The 23,003-nt window shown below is 37.6% G+C and overlaps 1 protein-coding gene across 10 annotated transcripts in view; it reads right to left on the bottom strand.

Moving 5' to 3' along the window:
- The window catches only part of CAMSAP2 (calmodulin regulated spectrin associated protein family member 2), a 124,524-nt gene that overhangs the window by 35,673 nt on the left and 65,848 nt on the right, over positions 1–23,003 (bottom strand). For all 10 annotated transcript variants that reach the window (XM_054523515.2, XM_002809641.5, XM_054523514.2 and 7 more), the window contains 2 exons: positions 19,021–19,182; positions 10,923–11,006 (listed from right to left, as the gene is read on the bottom strand). In XM_054523515.2, the coding sequence (XP_054379490.1) occupies positions 10,923–11,006; positions 19,021–19,182 (246 nt within the window). The remainder of the gene's footprint in view (positions 1–10,922; positions 11,007–19,020; positions 19,183–23,003) is intronic.

The following is a 23,003-nucleotide window of genomic DNA, read 5'->3' on the forward strand; positions in this document are numbered from 1 at the left end:
AAGGAAACCCACAGATTGGCTGTGTGAAGGAAATTTAACTAAAAAGAGTAAATGTACTAAAAGAACAAATAAATGTACTATGCATACTTATATACGTATGCTTCAAAAAGCTCAAATACATAGCATAAGTTCCTTGCTGAAGAATAACTCCATTTCTGAAGTGATCAGCAACTATCCTTTTGGTTTTCAGGGAAGAATTAGGCAAACTGCAACATCAAATCCTGTTTTAAGATGTAAATAACCATGACAAAGGTGTTTTTGTTTTTTTTTTTTTCTTTTTATCAGGACCACCAGGGCAAGAAACAAAGGGTTTTTTAAAACCCATGGATAACAGGTGAAAAAACTTTTATTAAGTTTCCACCGACAAAGGGGCCAACCTAGGCAGTCCAGATTTTCTGGAATAGTTCTAATTTCAAGTATTCCTTTCAATTGTCTTTATAATACATGTTTGGCTCACCCTAAATTTTGGCTAGTTGTTTTAGGACTTGCCATTAATACTCTCCAAATAATACTCTTCCTCTGGGTATCTACAACATTCTGGCAAGGTAGGATAATTCCTGAACTACTAGGTGCTCTCAGGCCGTTCCAGGAGGATATTGGTTTGGTGTGGTCTTTATTGGAAACCTCAAAGAGTTGGGGTCCTTCAGGGAGTTAATCATGGCTGTGACTTGTTACTGCATGACTTGTTAATTTGCTAGATTTAATCTTTTTTTTTTTTTTTTTTTGAGACAGTCTCCCTCTGCCACCCAGGGTAGAGGGCAGCAGAGCTATCTCAGCTCACTGCAACCTCCGCCTCCCAGGTTCAAGTGATTCTCCCACCTCAGCCTCCCTAGTAGCTGGGACAACAGGCATGCACCACCATGCTTGGCTAATTTTTGTATTTTTTGGTAGAGGCGGAGTTTCACCATGTTGGCCAGGCTGGTCTTGAGCTCCTGACCTCAAGTGAACTTCCCACCTAGGCCTCCCAAAGTGCTGGGATTACAAGTGTGAGCCACCACGCCCAGCCATTAGACTTAATCTCTTAGCTGTTGTAGATCCAAAAGTTACGTAGAATAGCTGATGGAATATAAAATGGTACAAGCTCTTTTGGAGGGGATTTTGTCAACATTTAACAAAACTACATACAGTATGCATTTACCTTTCAATCTAGCAGTCCAACTTCTAGGAAATTTACCTTGAAAATACATATCCAAAATATAAAAGGCCACATATAACAGTATTCTGTGCAGCACAATTTGCAATAGCAAGACACTGGAAACTACTTAAATGCCTACACATAGGTACATAGTTGAAGAAACTATGGCACATATTCACAAGGGAGCACTATGCTGCTTTAAGAAATAATGACTCGCCGGGCACAGTGCTCACACCTGTAATCCCAGCACTTTGGGAGGCCAAGGCGGGTAGATCACGAGGTCAGGAGGCCGAGACCAGCCTCGCCAACATGGCGAAATCCCGTCTCTACTAAAAAATGCGAAGATTAGCCAGGTGTGGTGGTGCTCGCCTGTAGTCCCAGTTACTTGGGAGGCTGAGGCAGAAGAATCGCTTGAACCTGGGAGGCAGAAGTTGCAGTGAACCGAGATTGTGCCACTGCACTCCAGCCTGGGTGACAGAGCAAGATTCTGTCTCAAAAAAAGAAAAAAAGAAAGAAAGAAAGAATGATCTCTAGGGACCGTATGGAGTAATTTCCAGGATATACAGTTACTGAAAAGAGCAAACTGCAAAAGAATAAATATGTTATGTTTTGTGCTAGAAAGGAGGAGAAACAAACACGCACATACGTGCTTGGTCCATTTAGAAGGGCTGGCAGGGAGTACATGTGGAATAAGTAAGGGGTAGAAGAGATAGGGGAGGGAGTGATACTTCTCTGAGTATACCATTTATATAGTTCTGATTTTTGGAATTACGTCAATGTTCTACATATACAAAAAACAAAAGTTAACAAGGATGGTGTCAAAAAAGATCGCTAAAATGGAACGAATACAGAAACCAATTAACACAAACGTATTTCAAAGGAATAATATAACCACAATGAAGGTGGGGGCAGAGGGAAACAACTTAACACGGTACTTTGACTATATACTATTCGTCTAAAAAAAAAATTGCAAACAAATCTTAAACTCTTCTTAGTAGGTTTTTTAATTTATTTTTTATTTTTTTTGAGACACAGTCTCACTCTATCACCTAGGCTGGAGTACACTGGCATGATCTCGGCTCACTGCAACCTCCGCTTCCCGGGCTCAAGCAATTCTCCTGCCTCAGCCTCCCAAGTAGCTGGGATTACGGGCGCATGCCAACACACCTGGCTAATTTTTGTATTTTTGGTAGAGACGGGGTTTCACCATGTCGGCCAGGCTGGTCTCGAACTTCTGACCTCAAGTGATCCACCCGCCTCGGCCTCCCAAAGTGCGGGGATTATAGGCTTGAGCCATCATGCCCGGCCAGTAGGTTTATTTTTCATATTGGTATGAGTATAGCAATTCTGAAACTATTGTATATGTATTGTAGGATTGAGCAAATAAGTAAAATATATTAATGCTGTTAGAAGCCTGAGTTCTCACTGTGGAAGGGGAAGTCCCGTGTGGAATAGGGGAAGCCAAGAAGAACTCTATGGAGTTTGATTGGAATTGGAGGTTTATATATGAAATCATGTTTGTGTATTTTTAAAATTTTATTTCTGAACTCTGTCTACTGAAATAGGGCCTAGAAGTAATGATATTCCTGTAGCAATGAGTCACTTAGTGCCCAGATTTTACAGTTGCTAAATACTGTTTTCCATAAAAAAGAATTAAGACTTATTGAAGAAATGGCTGATTTTAGGATTATGGCAAGGAAACTACAAAATGAATCTGAAACATCTTGTTGAGCCAGAAATTAAGTAAGGAAGGGCAAAAAAAAAAAAAAAAAAAAAAAAGAGATGGATGAATGGTGGCATATCAAAAGCACAGGAGTCAGTCTGAAGGGACTCCCGTTGGCCAAATCTAAGACCATTTGAGCATCAAAATAAAGAAATAGCTAATTTTAGGTCAAGGAAAGAACAAGATGAGCCTGGAGCATTCTGTAGTGCCAGAAAGTAAGGAAGTGCTCAAAAAACAAAAGGACTGGGGCATATCCAAGAGATACCAAAGCTAACCCCAAAAAGCTCTCAGTGGCTGATGCTGTAAAATTTTGAGCAACAAAATAAACAATGCAGTATTAGATTGTAACCCAAAGCATAAAATATTAAGTATACATGAGTCCATACTGATATAAATAAATGATTGAATATAAAAAATAAATGGGGAAGAAGACACAAATCTTCCTTACAGAAGAATCCCTAATAGTATATGCAAGTATTCTCCCTTTCAGGGAGTGAGCTTAATTTCCCTCCTTTGGAGTGTAGGATGGAGGTGGTGATCCACTTCCAAAAATAAGAAGGGAAAACCAGTAAATTTATAACGGAGAAACCTGACAAACACTACCTTAACCAAGGGATCATGGTTAATATCACTAGTGATAAATCATGTTCTTATCATGTACCCCGTGATACAATATATGATATGATATATGACCTCTCTGGTAGTCTTCTCAAAAAACCTGTAACTCCAGTCTAACCATGAGAAATATCAGACAAACCCAAATTGAAGAACACTACAAAACACCTGACAAATATTTAAAAAGGACATCAGTGGAAAACTGGTAGAATCTAAACAAAGTCTGTAGTGTACTCAATAATAACGTACCAATGTTACTTTCTTACTGTTCACAAATGGGCTCCAATTATGTAAGATGTTAACATTAGAGAAAACTGGGTGAAGCTGTACTATCCTTGAAACTTTCCTGTAAATCTAAAATCATTCTGCAATAATTTTAAAAGTAAATATACAAGGACAAAAATTGATTATAACCCATTATATATCCATTAGCTCATTCAGATAGTAGAGAAATGTTACATAGACAGGTAGATAGATGGGTGGAAGAAGAAAAACTTGCTTATAACAGAATGCTAACTAATAAATATGGAATAAATGAAGGGGTTAGAAAATTATAAATTTGTGACTATCATAGTAAAATTAATTCAGGTAGGTATATTCAATGAATGCTAAATCTAGGATGAGGGGAAGCTTTCAAGAAAGACAGGCTATTTACAGTGGTAGAGTAACTCCTCTCAAATTACCTATTACAAACGGAAACATAATATAGCTGTCCCCCCCTTACCCATAGTTTTGTATCTGCAGTTATTCACAGTCACTGTCTGAAAATGAATGAAAAATTCCAGAAATAACTCCTAAGTTTTAAATTGCATGCTGTTCTGAGTAGTGTGATGAAACTACATGCTGTCCTATTCCATCCAGTCTGGGAAGGGAATCATACCTCTGTCCAGCATTCCATGCTGTATATGCTACCTGCCCATTACTGTATAGGAAAAAACAAAGTGTAGATACAGTACTATCTGAGGTTTCAGGTATGCACTGGGGGTCTTGGAACACATCCTCTGAGGATAAAAGAGGACTAATGCAACCCTGTAGTCAAGAAACCAGAGAATATCTTAACCAACTGATCAAAATGAACATTATCTAGCAGGGGTAAATGGATATCATGTGCCTCTGGATACTACACTGTGATAAGGACACAATTTACAAAGCATTCTAGCCTGAAAAGCACAACCTTCATCTAATAATGAGGAAATATTAGAAAAAGCCAAATTGAGAAGTACTCTATTAAGATAGCCTGATTCTTTAAAAGTATCAAGGCCACGAAGAAAAGAAAAGCTAAAGAACTGCTTCAGTTTAAAGAAGACTAGGGATATGACAGCGAAATAAATTATGATAAAATAGGAACATAAATGATAAAGTATTATACTGACATTAAATTACCTGTACTGTCGTTATGGAAATGAATTGCCTTGTTCTTAGGAAATATATATTGAAGTATTAAGGGGTAAAGGGGCATGATATATGCAACCTTCTTTTAAATGTGGTAGAACAATTTATGTGTGTGTGTGTGTGTGTGTGTAGAGTGAGAAAGAGAGAGGGAGACAGAATGATAAAGGAAATGTGGCAAACTGCTGAAAAACTGATGAATCTGAACAGTTTGAGAATTCTTTTTACTATTCCTGCAACTTTTTGTAAGGGTGTAATTATTTCAAAATAAAATAAAAGTTCTTTAAAAGTTATATTAGATCTATACCAATCCAAGTCTTTATAGGGTCTTGTGTCCAAATGCACAAGACTATTAATTTATACAACTGTTAGAGAAATCTAATGGTTATCATACTCTTAGGTAAAGATTAAAACCATGGTACCATCTCTGAATTCAAAAAAATGTTTAAAATGCCAAGTTCTCTTAACTATAATAAATGAGTTAATAATAGAAGAGGGACATACTCTAGGTTGTTGTGTTTCCTGTAAGGGCAAGTAAATTATTATGAAAGAGAAAAGGTATGTTGATATTAGGGATAAAAAAACGAAATGGCCACGTGTGGTGGCTTACGCCTGTAATCCCAGCACTCTGGGAGGCCGAGGCGGGTGGATCGCTGGAAGCCAAGAGTTTGAGACCAGCCTGGCCAACATGGCGAAATCCCATCCCTATTAATATAAAAAACATTTAAAAAAAAAAAGAAGAAGAAGAAATGAATTAGCACTGACCACAGAAGCCTACACATTGGCCAAAGGCCTGTAATCCCAGCACTTTGGAGGCCAAGGCAGGCAGATTGCTTGAGCTCAGGAGCTTGAGATCAGCCTGGGCAGCATGGTGAGACCCTGACTCTACAAAAAGTAAAAAAATTAGATGGGCATGGTGGCACACGGCTATAGTCCCAAGTAGTTGGGAGGCTGAGGTGGGAGGATTGCTTGAGCCCAGGAGATTGAGGCTGCAGTGAGCCATGATCTCGCTACTTCATTCCAGCCTGGGCAATAGAGTGAGACCCTGTCTCCAAAAGAAAAAAAAAAAAAAAGAAGAAGAAGGCTACATATGGATAGATTTATAATTATAAAACAGAATCTTAAGGGTAGGATTCAAAACAAAAATTATCTAATTTAGACAGGCTATGTCTTCACAGTTTGTTAACTAAAATAATGGTATAAAAGAAATCAAGGTAAATCTAAGAGTCAAATGAAATGAGGTACCTGAGAATGATATGCTATATTTGAACACTAAATGTTTTATATATTTATATACATATTAAATAGGCAACTTAAGTACAAAGTTATACGTTACAAATTACCATTTTCTACATTGTGCACTGAAGAACACTAATTCTATGGGATGCTAGTAAAAGTCATTCATAAAACAGTTCAAAGATCAAAAATGTTTGGAAAATGGCTAGACAGTCTCTTTGACTGGGCCTTTAATGTACTAAAATGGATTGCAACATTCTTAAAAGGGCACAGACTAGGCAGCATTTCCCAAATGTATTTTACTTCAGAGCCCTTCTCTCAAATAGTACTATTTGAAGAAACAGCATTTGAGGGAGAAAAAAGTGGGTTATAGTTTTTAATTGTTAAGGAATTTTAGTCAAGGGAGAAATTCATAAGGGCTGAAGTAATCAGGCAAAGAGGTATAAGCATTTACCTACTCTCTCATAGGGGGAAAATGTAGTCTATATTGAGATACACCTTAAAGTGAAAAGCAATTAGAGCTCTGTGGATGTCTTTTCTCCAAAGGTAATTCCTTCACCTAATTCCTACTCCCCTGTAAAATATCTCACAAATATTTCTTTTTAAAAAGTAGCAAATGCCACATTAAGTAAACATGTATCTTTAATACTTTAAGAAACATTGGCTGGGGTGGTGTCTCATACCTATAATCCCAGCACTTTGGGAGGCCAAACCGGGGGATCACCTGAAGTCGGGAGTTCAAGACCAGCACATGGCGAAACCGCATCTCCACTAAAAATACACAAAAAATGAGCTGGGCATGGTGGTGCAGGCCTGTAATCCCAGCTACTAGGGGGGCTGAGGCACGAGAATTGCTTGAACCCAGGAGGCCAAGGTTGCAATGAGCCAAGATCATGCCTCTGCCCTCCAGCCTGGGTGATGGAGCAAGACTCCGTCTCAAAAAAAAAAAAAAAAAAAAAAAAAAAAAAAATTTGAGAAACATTGAACTTCATTCTCTATATAGTTAGTATTAGAATACAAACTCATGAATTCATAGCTCTTTCAAAACTGATTCTGCCAAATTCATCCACTCAGTAATTCCCACATGTGCCTTCACTTGTGACTTAGTGTCACTACTTATATTGTTCCTTATGACCTAGTATCATGAAATCTACTAAGGCCCTGTTAAAGTCCCACATCCTCTAGAAGGTACTCCTAGATATTTCATGCATACAGTTAGCATAAATCTACTAGTAATATACATATAGAAAAGTCTATGATAACTATTTACTATTTTCACAAACCTTTTGTTTTTGTCTCATGTTTACTAACATACTGAAAAGGGAAAAACTGAGCATCTTTTTAATTACAGAATTTAGAAACCATTTAATCCAACCTTTTAATTTTTACAGATAAAAAAAAAAAACAACCCAAGGCCCAGAGAGGTCAAGTGCCTTTGTAAAGGTCACAATGCTATTTCGTGGCAGAACTAGCCTGACTTTATGTGCAATACTCATTTTACCATAGTACTTTATACAAACTCTTCAAGAGAATGAATGCTGGACTTAATGTCATCTCGGCTATAAACTTCAGAAATCGTTCAAGTACGGCTTCCAGATTTAGCAAATAAATACAAGATGCTCACACAATACAAGACACCTGTGAAACTTATAAAAAAATTATTTGTTGTTTCTCTGGCATTCAAATTTAATTACGCACCCTAATTTACAATCAAAAGAAGCATTAGAAGCAAAATGAGCAACTTGGAAAAAAAAGAGAAAATAACATTAGTAAACTGTTTAAACAAAACATTTTCCTAGGACATGACACTATTTAAAATGCCTTTCTCTTAGGACACCACCCAATCCAATGATCAGAAATACATCATTGGAGGATCTAATACCCTAAAGAAATACCTTTGAAATCTTTCATTTCAGTCCAACCCTAATAATATATAGTACAAGTATCTTTCAACATGTGCATATATTTTACCAAGAATATGGTTATAAAAAGATATTTCATAAAACAAATTCTACTGGACATCTGAGTTAAGAGTAGTTGGGCAAGGACAAAAGGTAAGATATGTTATTATTCAATACCACCGGCTTTGTCTATAGCTGGACAAGCAACAGGCAACAGGGCTAGGCTCCTGAGTACGCCTCACTAGAAAAGCTGACTGAAGTAGATGGAAAGAGTGGCAACTTCTTACCAACTGTATCGCAATAAGAAAGAGCAAGTCATTTTCTCTCTCATTTGTAAAAGAAGAAAAGGAGCATGAATTTTGCTTTTACAGAATTAAAAACCAAGAATGGAATGATAATATTTCTAGCCAAACCAAGTACATAGTTCAAATGCCAAAAATCCCATTGTTAGGTAACAGAGCAAGATTCCTTTCCCTAGTTTATTCTGTGATAGTGTGTTTCTTAATAATGACAACACCTGAACCTACAGTAAGATTATGTTAAATTAACCCTTATTTTCACAAAGATTCAATTTTCAAAAACAATGGGGGGGAAAGGATAAAATTCATTTGAAAATGAAGGGGTAAATGCTATGTATATGCTAAACTAAAAATGTATACTAATCAAATATTTAAAAATGAATTGCACAATCATTTCTTTATTCACTCAGTCACCCATTCAACAAATACTAGTTGTACAGTTAATACGTGCAACTGCATGGAACTAAGTGCTGTGAAAAAGTAAAAGCCATGTAATACAACAGAGTCTAGATTCCATACAGTTTTTCTTCAAGATCACTTTATTTGGTTGTTTGAAATACAAATAGCATTTTTTTTCATTAAAAAAATGTTTATTGGGCCCTCTGTCATCATATAAAACCCCCATTTGGTTCATAATGTATATGCAATACTACAGAATTTAACCATTATATATAATACACAAGATTTCTATAGAGAAATTTCATTAGTGTTATAATTTAGAACGACGCCACCTCAACCTTATTACTGATAAAAAGCCAGGAGCAAAATTGAGGGGCAGGATTACACACATCTCCAAGGCAAAAGTTTCAGCTCCTATGATTATGAAAAAGAGAAAGGGAAGGAAGCTGACAAGAAAAGACTGTGGGACGTAACAGGGAAGAGGCAAGGACAGAAATTGGCTGGAAGTAGGGAAATGAAACATAATCTGGGGTGATGGGAAAAAAGGAGAATTCCATTCCAATCTACCTTTAGGGGAAAGGACCTCAACAGAGTTAGGATGAAGGATTAAGCACAAATTGTATTTTCAGGAGCCAGTCGGTTAACCAAATGGGGGAAAGCATTGTGATCCCAAAACATCAAAATCAGACAAAATTGTACGTGGTCCTCCACAAGATTTTTCCATTGAAGTTGATAAGAGAACAGCTTCCCTTTTCCTTCCTTTTTCCCTTCTTTCTCTTTTTATGGAGAGATCAGTGACTAGTGGAATAAGAATAAGCTCAAAATAATAGAAGTACTGTGTAATAATGAAGAAACTTTAATCCAAATGGAGATTAAGGTTTCTGAATTATTACAATTTCTTATACCTCAATTCTAATACTATACAACATGTTTAAAGGGTTCCAATTACAATACATTTTAAAAGACATAAGATATACTATATCATAAAAAATATGCTTTTGGTCTTAGCATGTGACAAAAGAAAACTCTAAAAGTCTGTTTGAGAATTTTAAAAGAATAAATCCATGTTAATGTTTCTTCTTTCTTCACAGAACAACCATACTGTACATTTTGGAATTCTGGGAAAATATATATATACACACATATATATACACATATATATGTGTGTATGTGTCTATATATATATATATATATTTTTTTTTTTTTTTTTTTTTTTTTTTTTGAGACACAGTTTTGCTCTTGTTGCCCAGGCTGGAGTGCAGTGGCACAATCTTGGCTCACTGCATCCTCTGCCTCCCGGGTTCAAGAGATTCTCCTGCCTCAGCCTCCCGAGTAGCTGGGACTACAAGCCCCGGCCACCACGCCTGGCTAATGTTTTGTATTTTTAGTAGAGACGGGGTTTTACTATGTTGGTCAGGCTGGTCTCGAACTCCTGACCTCAGGCGATCCGCCCGTCTCATTCTCCCAAAGTGCTGGGATTACAGGCGTGAGCTACCAAGCCTGGCCCTATATATATATATATATATATATATATATATATATATATATATTTTTTTTTTTTTTTTTTTTTTTGAGATGGAGTCTCGCTCTGTCGCCCAGGCTGGAGTGCAATGGCATGATCTCGGCTCACTGCAACCTCTGCCTCCTGAGTTTAAGCGATTCTCCTGCCTCAGCCTCCTGAGTGGCTGGGATTACAGGTACACGCCACCATGCCCAGCTAATTTTTGTATTTTTAATAGAGATGGGGCTTCATCATGTTGGTCAGGCTGGTCTTGAACTCCTGACCTCGTGATCTGCCTGCCTTGGCCTCCCAAAGTGCTGGTATTACAGGCGTGAGCCATCGCACCCAGTGAAATTCTGGGAATTTTGTTGTAAATGTTGGTCTTGCTGCATTGCACGTCATTATAAAGCCTGAACATTTAAAATTGTTTCCTTGTTGTTTTACACATTTTACCAAACAAAGGCAAACTGTTATTTCTGACAAAAGAACCTCAGAACTTGAGTTCTAGTCATTAATATATTTTTTTTACAAACACCATCATCCAATTAACCTTCATTTTGTACTTCTATTTACTTAGTGTTTACAGTATGGCTTTCTAGGGTACAGTTAACACCACTAAAAAATAATTTAATTAACACAACTATTAACATTTCCCAAAATAATACAAATATGTGAACATATATACAGTCTCATAAAGGCACCTTTTTGTTTTTGAAATAAATACCTTTTGACCTCCTGGAGCTTCAACTGTGTGATGTTCTTTCAGTTTTTGTTCTTGTTCCATTATGTCTTTCAAATGTTCATTTACCTTAAAATATAAAAATATCAGTTTGAATTTGTATTCTTTTTTTTGAATTTACATTCAAATATAACAATAAAATAACACACGTTAAGATGCCTATAGTCAGAGCCCTGATGTCAAATATCAGTCTCACTCAAAGAAAATTTCAGCTTCACAATCAGAAAAAAATAGTTTATGGGTACTTATTTGATATTCTAGAATTCATTAATTTATCAAATAGTTGTTGAGCAGACACTGTATGTCAGGAACTGGTTGGAGCGCTAAGGGAAAAAAGGTACTCGGTAATGTCAGTTTTAATGCTTAGGAAGCAAACTAATACCAAGTAAAAATTTTACAATCTATTTTAGAACTAGTAAATGAAAGTTATTTTCCCTAAAATTAATGTTGTTGTTATCAATAAATAACACTGTGAATCAAGTTCTTAAGGTATGATTTCAGACATATCCATAATCATGGGGGAGTTTAGGGCAGTCATAATGCCACAATTAAAACACATGCAAAATTTCTGCATATGAAAACTTTTTGGGGAGAGAGCTTAATTTCTCGCTCATCAGATTATTCAAGCAATCCATAATCCAAAAACAGTTTAAAAAAAAAAAGTCTACATGGTGCATAAATTATTTCTTGAGAAGACTTTAGATAATTTTTGGTTTTGAATTAATGATTTTAAGGTCACTCTAGTAACAATCAATAAAAGTTCATATTTATTAATCATGGCACTGTAGAAAATATTAATGCCATTAGCCACTGAAACTTTCAGTCCCCACTTTGTTTCTGGCACCTAAGAATTCCCTTTTCTTCCTTTAAACTCAACTCTGCAGTATAAACTTTTCTAATTATATTTATCAAGCATTTTTAGGTGTTCCTAACAGGAAGAGTTGTACTTTTAGTCTGACATGTTGACAAAATCATTCATATCTTCTTCTTTTTTTTTTTTTTTGAGACGCAGTCTCACTCTGTCGCCCAGGCTGGAATGCAGTGGCACTGTATCAGCTCACTGCAGCCCCCGTCTCCTGGGTTCAAGCAATTCTCCTGCCTCAACCTTCCAAGTAACTGGGATTACAGGTACCCACCATCACACCCGGCTAATTTTTTAAATATTTCTAGTAGAGATGGGGTTTCACAATGTTGACCAGGCTGGTCTCAAACTCCTGACCTCAGGTGATCCACCCACCTCGGCCTTCCAAAGTGCTGGGATTACAGGCATGAGCCACCGTGCCCGGCCCCATATTTTCTATCATGGTAATACATGGTGTTACAAAGCAGTTTTATAACACCCATGTATCTTTAAGCATTTTGGTCTCTTTACCAATTGGGGGAGGGGAAGAAGACAGGACCAAATCCTGGGAAAGTTTATAATGTTTTCTATTTGTTTGTTTTGTAGTATTTTCATTCCCCACCCGCCCACCCCTCCCTCCCCCCACCAACCTTTTTTTTTTTTGGAAACACAGTCTCACTCTGTCAGCCAGGCTGGAGTGCAGTGGTGTGATCTCGACTTACTACAACCTTTGCCTCCTGGGCTCAAGCAATCCTCCTGTCTCGGCCTCTTGAATAGCTGGGACCACAGGCGTGCACCACCATGCCTAACTAATTTTTGTTTTTTGTTTTGTTTTTGGTAGAGACAAGGTTTCACCTTGTTTCCCAGATTGGTCTTAAACTCCTGGACTCAAGCAATCCACCTGCCTCAGCCTCCCAAAGTGTTGGGATTACAGATGTGAGCCACCACATCCAGCCTCATTTCCTTTAAGTTAAAAAACAAACACTTTCTAATTCATTGTCAGGTAGTCGTAATTGATCTGCCAGTTTGGAAATATCCTTGTTTTTATTTTTTTCCCCACTGAGGAAATATTTTCATTTTTAAAGAGGTTTTTATCTGATTCTGTCCAAAAAGCAAAGTGGTCACAAATTAACATTTTAAACCACCATTCACTCATGTATTTGCCCATTCAGCAGATATCTACTGAACGCCAGTTATGTGCCAGATACTGTATTAAGAGGCTAGGTATACAATGGACTACAAAGCCAAAGTGATTCCTGTCCTCATGAAGCAGGGGAGATAGAACAACAACAAAAACCATTTGTAAATGCTATAAATACATTAAAATGTGAGTAGAAAATAATGGGAGCAGGAAGATCTATTTTAGAAAAGATGGTTATATCAGACAAGGCCTTCGTTTTGGTCTAAATGTTTGCCCCCCAGAGTTCATATTTGAAACTTAATCCCCAATATGTTAATATTAAGAGGTGTAGCCTTTTGGGGCATGATTAAGTCATGAGGCTCTGCCCTTGCATATGGGGTTGGTTCCTTTATAAAGGGGGTTGAAGGAGCACAGTGGCCCTTTCGGCCACGTGAGGACACAACAAGAAGCTGCCATTCTGAAGCAGAGAGCAAGTCCTGACCAAAAACTGAATCTGCTGGCACCTGGATGTGGGAATTCATAGCTTTCAGAACTATGAGCAATGAATTTCTGCTGTTTATAAATTACCTAGGCTAAGGCATTTTGTTATAGCAACCCCAACAGACTAAGACAATTTTTTAAGAAGTAACTTTAAGCTGAGATCTTAAAGAGAACAAGCTGGCTATGGAAAAAGTAGAGGAAAGAGCACTCCAGAGAGAGAATGAAAAACATAAACAAAAGCCCTGTGGTAGGAAAAATACTTGCGTGTTTAAGTAACAGAATGACACAGTGAACCCAAAGAAGTCACAAAATAAGATCTGAAACAGAGGTAGAGCCAAATAATATAAGGTTAATATATTCATGATTTTTGTGTATCTCTGCATGATTCAATCATTCAATATAATCTTATCTTCTCTGATTTTGCTTTTTTAAGTTTAAATTCATTTTAGCCACTATGCTGATAATTATTTTAGCCATGTTATTGCCATTTTTCTTTGGTAGGTTTTTTTATACTTGTGGATGCATTATCCAGGAAAAAAGGCAACTGGGTTCGGACGAGCCAAAACAAGAGCCAGAAGGAGAAAACATATACTAAATCTGAGAGGCAAGGGTGAGTCATAATGCAAGAATAAAAAATAATGCTGGGGCTGGTAGAATGGATCAAGGGAAAAAACACATTGCAGTTCAGGTTGAATCAAATTGTTTTAAACCTAATTTGAAAATGGAATGAGGCGGATATGACTACATAAAGGTGCTGAACATTCCTAGTTAAGTGATTTCCTTAATTTTGTGTAGATTTCCAAAGTTCTAAAGTGCCTAGCTTAATTCAATGGCTTAAACTATCTCTTCTCTTTATTAATTTAGTGTTTATTAAATATAATCTCTTTGTTAAACACTGTGCTAGTCTAGATACTAAAACTGAAAAGAAGAAAGAAGGTCATCGTAGGCACTAGAAATAAAAAGTTCATTGTACCTATCCTCACATAGACTATTCTAGTTAGGAAGACAGATTTTAAAAAATTAAATGATTAAGAAAAGTAATTAGTCTGAAAAGTGCCATGAAAGAAAAAAAGTAGAGTGTTAGAGTATAGAAAACAAGGGGTTGATAGAGGCACTTCATTTAGATAAGGTTGTCAGGAAAAAGTGCTATCCAAGCTGATGGAGAGCAGAAGCACTAAGTCATGCAGAAAGCTGGGAGCTCAGCTGCCCAGAAATAGGAAACATGAGGTTCAATGGTTCAGAAGTGAGAAAGGGCATATAGTGGGAATGAAGTCAAAGAAGTGAGAAAGGCATACAGTGGCCATGAGCCTCTTACGGAGTACACAGGGTCAGATTAGGTGGTACCTTGCAGGCCATGATAAATTTTACATTTTATTTTAAGGGTAAAGTGAAGTCACTGAAGAGTTTTGAGCAAAAGAATGGCATGATCCAAGCTGCAATATAAAAAGATACTTTTAGAATTCTGGTTCTGGTAATAGTGGAATAGCATGCATCACACTAATCCCTGCAGAGAGCAATTATAAATTCTGGACAAAATATACAAAGCATCTGTTGGAGGTACTGGTGAGCAACCAAGAACAGGTAGAAGCAAGAAAGAATTCAACTTTGGAAAGAAAGAAACACACTGAGTGAAATCCATGTTTATATGGCCTTACCCTCAATTCAGCAGTGCACTGTGACTAGAACTCAAGGAGAAAACTGTAGTCTGGTTGGCAGGAGGAATCAAGGGAAATCTGGCACTGCTAGAGTAGCTGGATACTGAGGAGGAATATTCTAGGAAGGGTAATGGGGGAGGCCCAAAATCTGCATATAAACTTCCCTCAACTCTTGGCTGAGCCCTGGACTGTGCACGTGTAGGAAAGATTCTAAGAAGTGAAGGGAGAAAACTGCTCAGAAGCCAAAGAAACTGCCACCACAGGGGAGACAGAGTTTGTTGTTCAAATCCCACCAAGTAGAGGAGGGCTTGGTAAACACCTTGGGTTTTCCACTGAAACTTCAAAAAGGTGGTTCATGCTTTAGAAGTAAAGACTGAGTTTAAATTAAGGACAGAAAAATACTGATTGGATTTGCCTTTTTGACCAACTCAGGAACAATTTCAGGGTAGGAATGGGTATGGGAGAGAGAGATAAGAGCAGGCTAAAGAAATAGCAAACAACTCTTGAGAGAGTCTGTTGTATGGAGAAATAGGGTCGTATTTGGATGGGGAAGTTTTGTTTCTTAGGATAGAAGACACTAGAGCAAGTCTGTTTTTTGTTTTTTTTTTGAGATGGAGTTTTGCTTTGTTGCCCAGGCTGGTGTGCAGTGGTGCAATCTCGAGTCACTGCAACCTCCACCTCCCAGGTTCAAGTGGTTCTCCTGTTTCAGCCTCCCGAGTAGCTGGGACTACAGGCATGTGCCACCATGCCCAGCTAATTTCTGTATTTTTAGTAGAGACAGGGTTTCGCCATGTTGGTCAGGCTGGTCTTGGACTCCTGCCCTGAGATGATCCATCCACCTCAGCCTCCCAAAGTAGTGGGATTAGAGACGCGAGTCGCCACCCCAGCCTCCAAGTCTATATTCTTTTTTTTTTTTTTTTTTTTTGCGACGGAGTCTCGCTCTGTCACCCAGGCTGGAGTGCCGTGGCACCATCTCGGCTCACAGCAAACTCCACCTCCCAGGTTCAAGCAATTCTCCTGCCTCAGCCTCCCAAGTAGCTGGGATTACAGGCGCCCGCCACCATACCCGGCTAATTACTGTATTTTCAGAATGGGGTTTCACCATGTTGGCCAGGCTAGTCTTGAACTCTCGACCTCAGGTGATCCGCCTGCCTGAGCCTCCCAAAGTGCTGGGATTACAGGCATGAGCCACCACGCCTGGCCCAAATCTGTATTCTTATAAGAATGATCCAATAGGCAGGAAGAGTCAATGTGGGAGTGAACAAGTAACAGTGTGGTCCCAAACCAGCAGCATTAGTATCACCTGGAGCTTGTTAGAAATGCAGACTCTCCTGCTTCACCCTAGACACCTCCTCATTCAGATCAGCTGTTTTAACACGTTCCCAGGTTCTATGGTTTGAATATTTGCCCCCCTCTGAAATTCATGTTGAAACTTAATTTCCACTGTGGCAGTACTGAAAGGTGGGACCTTCAAGACGCGATTGGGTTATGAGAGCAGACCCAATTCACAGATCAATGGATCAACGGGCTATCACTAGCAGCTTTGTAAGATGGGGAAGACAGACCTGAGCTAACATGCTCAGACATGTGATGATGCCCTGTGCTGCCTCAGGACTCTGCAGAGTCCTCACTTAGCAGGAAGGCTCTCACCAGTGGCCTCTTCACCTGGGATTTCTTAGCCTCCATAGCTATAAGAAATAAATTCCTTTTCATTATAAATCACCCAGTTTCAGGTATTCTGTTATTATTATTATCATTATTATTATTTTGAGAGGATCTCGCCCTGTCACCCAGGCTGGAGTGCACTGGCACGATCTCGGCTCACTGCAACCTCCACCTCCTAGGTTCAAGTGATTCTCCTGCCTCAGCCTCCCGAGTAGCTGGGATTACCGGCATCTGCCACCATGCTCAGCCAATGTTTGTATTTTTAGTAGAGACGGGATTTCACCATGTTGGCCAGGCTGGTCTTGAACTCCTGACCTCCCACCTGCCTTGGCCTCCCAAAGTGCTGGGATTACAGGCGTGAGCCACTGCGCCTGGCTCAGGTATTCTGTTACAAGAAGAAAATGGACTAATACACCAGGTAATTCTTATGTATATTAAAAAGTAAGAACTGAAGTACAGGACCAATGACCACAAAAAAGGGAAGAAAGTTCTAGAGCAAGTAGTAGAGAACTCACATTTGATGTGAAGGGGGAAATTCTTCATTCTAACAGTAGGACAAAAGAAAGGCAATGAGTGCGATCCAAAACTGTTTACAGATTTGCTAGTATGAAAGGAAGATAATTCCCACCTAAAGCCTTCCCATCTCTGGTCTCAAGAAAAGATAAGGCAAATTTAGCTGACAGTAGTAGGGAAAGGGTTACAGAAGGTTCGAGAATTAGAGGAAAATGGGTAACACAGTTGTCATGAAGCGTGGGAAAGCAAACTTAGGGACACATTTGTTGGACTGGCAGTGGAAGTTTGTGCTTATGAACTTAAAGTGAAACCAACTTCCTTGTGTAAATTTCTCCAGCAATATTTGCCTCTGCAAATGCAGGTTGGAAATAAAATGGGTAACTAAGCTAAACCATCTGAGCTGTTACCAAATGAGTAACAGGGAGGGAAGGGGAGACATAAGAACTGAGAGTACTTATAAAAATCTAAGTTCAAGATGGACAAATATGAAGTCCAATAAGATTGTGAGAAAATAATAGGCTCAATAGTTTATACGTCATAGTGAGGTTAAACATTTTAAAAATTATTATTTAAAGCAAGTGAGTTAGGAAGATAGGAGAAACTGTTCAAGAATGGGAAGTCTGTAATGGGATGTGAAGGTTGCATAGTTTCTCAAGATGAATAGGTCTAGAATGTGACTGTGATTTTCTACAGCTGAGGAGGAGTCAGGGAACGATTACTAAAGATGAAGAAATAAAGGAACTCCAGAGGCAAAGTATTAAGCAGTCCTTTTACAATGATACTGATATTATGGATAATGAAGATAGCTGTAATAGTGTTTTTTACATTTAGCTTTTTATTACGAGCTTCATGCCAGCTTTCAAGAAAGGATACCTGAAGATACAACTTCTTTTAAATCTGTTTAGTGCTTGTCTTCAGATAAGGTTTAATTTTCTTTTGGCTGGCAGTTGTAAATGAAAGTGGATCAAGACAAATTAACTACTCAAATTGGCAAAGGGAGTGATAAGCTGACAAATTAAGCATCTTCAAAGCACAAATCACAGTTCCATAAAAATTTCCAAAAAGAGGAATTCACAATCAATACGATCTTGTGCAATTTGGTCAAGCAAACCTAAGAATCCCCTAACTGGAAATGTAAGAAAATTATTTCATTCTTGAAATGAATTCAAAAAATATTTACTGAACACCCACTGTGTATAGTTCACTATTAGGAGTGTTCTGAATTTTTTCATAATCTGGTATGAACTAGATTAATCATTAAGAGTGATTATAAATATTGGCCAGGCGTGGCGGCTCACGCCTGTAATTGCAGCACTTTGGGAGGCCAAGGTGGGTAGATCACGTGAGGCCAGGAGTTCCAGACCAGCCTGGCCAACATGGCGAAACCCCGTCTCCACTAAAAACACAAAAATTAGCCGGGTGTGGTGGCAAATGCCTGTAATCCCAGCTACTTGGGAGGCCGAGGCATGAGAATTGCTAGAACCTGAAGGGCGGAGGTTGCAGTGAGCCGAGATCATGCCACTTCACTCCAGCCTGGGTGACAGAGCGAGACTACTTCGCAAAAAAAAAAAAAAAAAAAAAAAAAAGAGTAATTATAAATATTGCTGAGTATACAGAAATCTATTTTCATCATTTTACGCTTTTTTAATAAAAAATTTAAGTGTATTTTACAACTTAAGTTTGCACTTTGATTTGAAACAAAAAGAGTAATGAAGTGGCAATGTATAATTTAGAATTTCACGTCTTCTGGCTATGAGATGCAATTTACTCAAGTGAGTATAATCCTACCTTATTTATCCAGTACATGACAGCGTCCTCAATATCATAGGGCAGATCTGTGGCTTGAAAAAAAGCTGAATACTGCTGAGCACACGCAATTACTTTTTCTATACTGACCATTTCTACAGTATAAGCCATCATGAGGGTATCGATCATGGCCAAATGTGCACTCTGAAAATATAAAACAAGACAAATAGTTTAAAAATTATACTTAGAAATTGCTTTTTACATATTTTGAAATGTTAATGACATCTTCTAACAAGCAGAAGAATAACTACAGAAGACCAGCCTTAATAAGAAAGCATAAATTGTACATGCTAAAGATGAGCTAACTGACCCAAACTAATTTATTGTTCAAATACTTATTGAGGATCTATATTTAAGATACTCATTATCTTCTACTCCAAAGATGCTTCTTTTGTTGTTTTTCCTATTTTTTATAATGTCATGGTCACTTACTCAGCAATATAACTTACCAACTTCAGAACCATCTTTGACGGTCTTTCCTCATTCTTCTCACCCACATAGTACAAGTTTATAGATTCTCTATCTTTCAAATCTTCCCTCTTCCTCATTCTGATTGTCACGGTTCCAATTCAGACCCAAACATTTCTCACACTTGAACAAGGCAAAAAATTCTTTAACTGGTTTTCCTGCCTCCAACTTCTTCCTCATCTAATTCATCCAGAACAGGACTTCTAGCCTTTGGCACAGATAGATTTGGCATAGATAGATAGATAGATAGATAGATAGATAGATAGATAGATAGATAGATAGATAGATACACACACACACACACACACTGTTATATGGAAGTTCTAAAAAAAACATTACAGCAGTATATAAAGTGCCCCTCTCTCCACCAGTTTCTTCAGTCTGGTATATATTCCTACAAAAAAGTTTATTGCCTATCAAATATGTACACATTTACACTGCTTGGCATTACAAACAATGTTACAACATTGTATTTCTCCAGGGATAATTCTTAGTTGTGGCTACTGGGTCCAAGGGCAATCACAATTTAAGTTTTGATAGATAACCACTAATCTACTCTCTAGAAAGGTTACACCAACTTATCTCCCACCAACGTTATCAGCCTGCCTGTTTCTCCACATTTTTGACATTAGATATTATTCACTTTTAAAAATCTGTATCAACATGAAAGTTTAGAAGACCCCACTCTTGTTTGACTCTACAATCCTGATTATCACTGAAGATAAGCATCCTTTTATGTGCTTTAGCAACCATTTGCATTTCTTCTTTGGAAAGCTACCTGCTCAAATCTTTTGCCTATTCTTAACTGATTTGCAAGAGCTCATTATATATTAGGTACTTTTTAACCTTCTGTCATTGAGGTAGCAAATACTTTCCCCCAGTTTGTCTCCAGACTTTCAACTTTAGGGTACTTTTTGTTGCAGAGTTTTAAATATTTACTTGGTAAAATCTGTTAATCTCAGTGTTTTCCTTTATGGCTTTGGAGTTGATAACATGTTTATAAAGGTCTTCTCCAACCCCAAAATATAGAAATATTATTCTCTATTTTTTCCATAACTTTAATTCCATCTAGAATTTACTTTTGACAATGTTATAAACTAGTGGCTGTTTTTTCCAAATCAGAGATTGCATCATATCATTCTCTCATAAAGTCTACCTCATTTTCTACATAATGAAGTCTAAACTCCTTAAGAGAGGTAAAGTTTCTTTCTTTCTTATTAGCTGCTTTGTTAGTCTAGCCTTAGAATCTACTATTTCCTTCTCCAATCTGCTACCAGTTTTCAAGCTTTTGTGCCCTGGCTTGTTGTCCTCCTAACAATATAGACTAAGTTTTGTTGTTGGTTTGAATGTTACTCTAATTGTGAAGATTTTTCCAGTTCTCTTTCCAATCAAAATGACTCACTCAACCTATCAATGAGTACAGGTTCCTACAGAATATTGTTTCTGCTTCCATTAATTTCTAAATTATCAAAAGTACAGCATCAGCACTGGTATTTTTAAACAGCTTCCCCAGGTGATGCTGATGAGCAGCCAGGGTTGAGAACCACTGATTTCTCTGACATGTGCACAGTCACCTGCATATGACTCTATTTCTCTAGGTAGACAGTGTAGGATATTATCTCAGTTATCTTCCTATTCCCTACATCTAACATGGTACCTGGCAACCAGCAGGGGCTAAAGAAAGGAAAGGAAAGAAAGAAGCTAGCCTTTTGGTTTCTATAAAGACTCAAGAGCTGGGTTACTCTGGAGGTTGAGGAAGTGAATTCTGATCATTTAGGAGGTGGCAGTTCCAGCTTCTAGAAAACTGAGCAGTATTTATAGGAAAGCTGATGCTTTGTAAGAAGCAGAATGCTTAACATTGGCAATCATAAAACCAATAGTGGCTCCTACTTACTAAGTCTAACTTATGTGCCATATACTGTGCTAAATACTTTATTAGTATATTAACTCTTTCATTTCAAATATTTTTTGAAATAAGCCTGGAGATAATAGATAAAAAACACTTTCTATAATCCTCAAAAGTCTCTAAAGGCAGTATCATTTATGTTTTATATGTGCAGAAACTGAAGTTTAGACAATTAAACAATTTGTCCAAACCTGTGTGCTCTTTCTACCATATCATGCAGTTGGCAGGAGTTAAGTCATTTTGTTGCAAAGCAAAAAAATATGTTTCAGAAAAGACAAACATAATATGCAAGAAAGAAAAAGTAGCATCAATAATTATTTCAAATTAAAACCACATTTTCATGTTCAATCTCCTCTAAGAAGTATTTTCCACACTGCTACTGTCCAACTATCCCAGTTCTTCCTTCCTGGAGAGCAGGGATCCTGTCTTTTTCACTTTTGTTCCTAGACAATGTTTTATGGGTGAAAGTAAATTCGTGTTTAACAGCATTAAAAAGCATGGCATTTTTGGATTAAAATGTGGGAAAATATTTCAAGAGCCACAAAATCATTCATGTACTCTTAAGACTCCTTTTGGCAGTTTGTTCCATAAGCACATGAGAGAGGAGAAAAAAGCTGTATAAATAAAAAATAACCATTATAATATTATACAACAGAAAGAAAACAATATCCAATCAAAATGAGTAATTTATGATATATTAAACTATTTAAAAATAAGGGAAATGTGTACAATATAAAATTGAGTGGAAAAAACAGAATACCACACTACAATACTGTTTTTTATATATACATAAAAATATGAAAAAGGAAGGAAACAGAACAGAAACAAGAAAAACAGAACATCTGGCCAGGCGTGGTGGCTCACGCTTGTAATCCCAGCACTTTGGGAGGCCGAGGCGGGCAGATCATGAGGTCAGGAGATCGAGACCATCCTGGCTAACACGGTGAAACCCTGTCTCTACTAAAAATACAAAAAGTTAGCCAGGTGGGGTGGCAGGCACCTGTAGTCTCAGCTACTCAGGAGGCTGAGGCAGCAGAATGGCATGAACCCGGGAGGTGGAGGCTGCAGTGAGCCGAGGTCGCCCCACTGCACTCCAGCCTGGGCAACAGAGCAAGACTCTGTCTCAAAAAAAAAAAAAAAAGAAAAGAAAAACAGAACATCATACCATAATAATGTTTGAATACCACAGACACACACACACACACACAACAGAAAGGGAAAATGAATGAACAAAAGTAAAACTTAGAAATTACCTTGTTATAGTATGTAAAAACACAAATAAAATCTATAGTTTACTTCGAAAATTGGTATACATTTTCAGAACAAAGCTCATTTCACTGATTAACTTCCCAAATTAAAAAACAAATTTCTAAAAATTCCACTACTGTGCTATGGTTATTTCCATATGATATTCACTCACTTTAAGAACTCTTACATTTTAGTGTGATTTTTTTTTTTACTTCTTAACTTTACAATATGAGATACCGATAATTGAAAATTATGTATAACAGAAAGTATATACATAATGGATTTAGAAAAGATCAACATTAAAAAATAAACTCAAGGCTAAAATCAATCAGTTTGGAGCTAT

The sequence above is a fragment of the Pongo abelii genome, chromosome 1 (genome assembly GCF_028885655.2).
Source record: "Pongo abelii isolate AG06213 chromosome 1, NHGRI_mPonAbe1-v2.0_pri, whole genome shotgun sequence".
Taxonomy (NCBI): Eukaryota; Metazoa; Chordata; class Mammalia; order Primates; family Hominidae; genus Pongo; species Pongo abelii.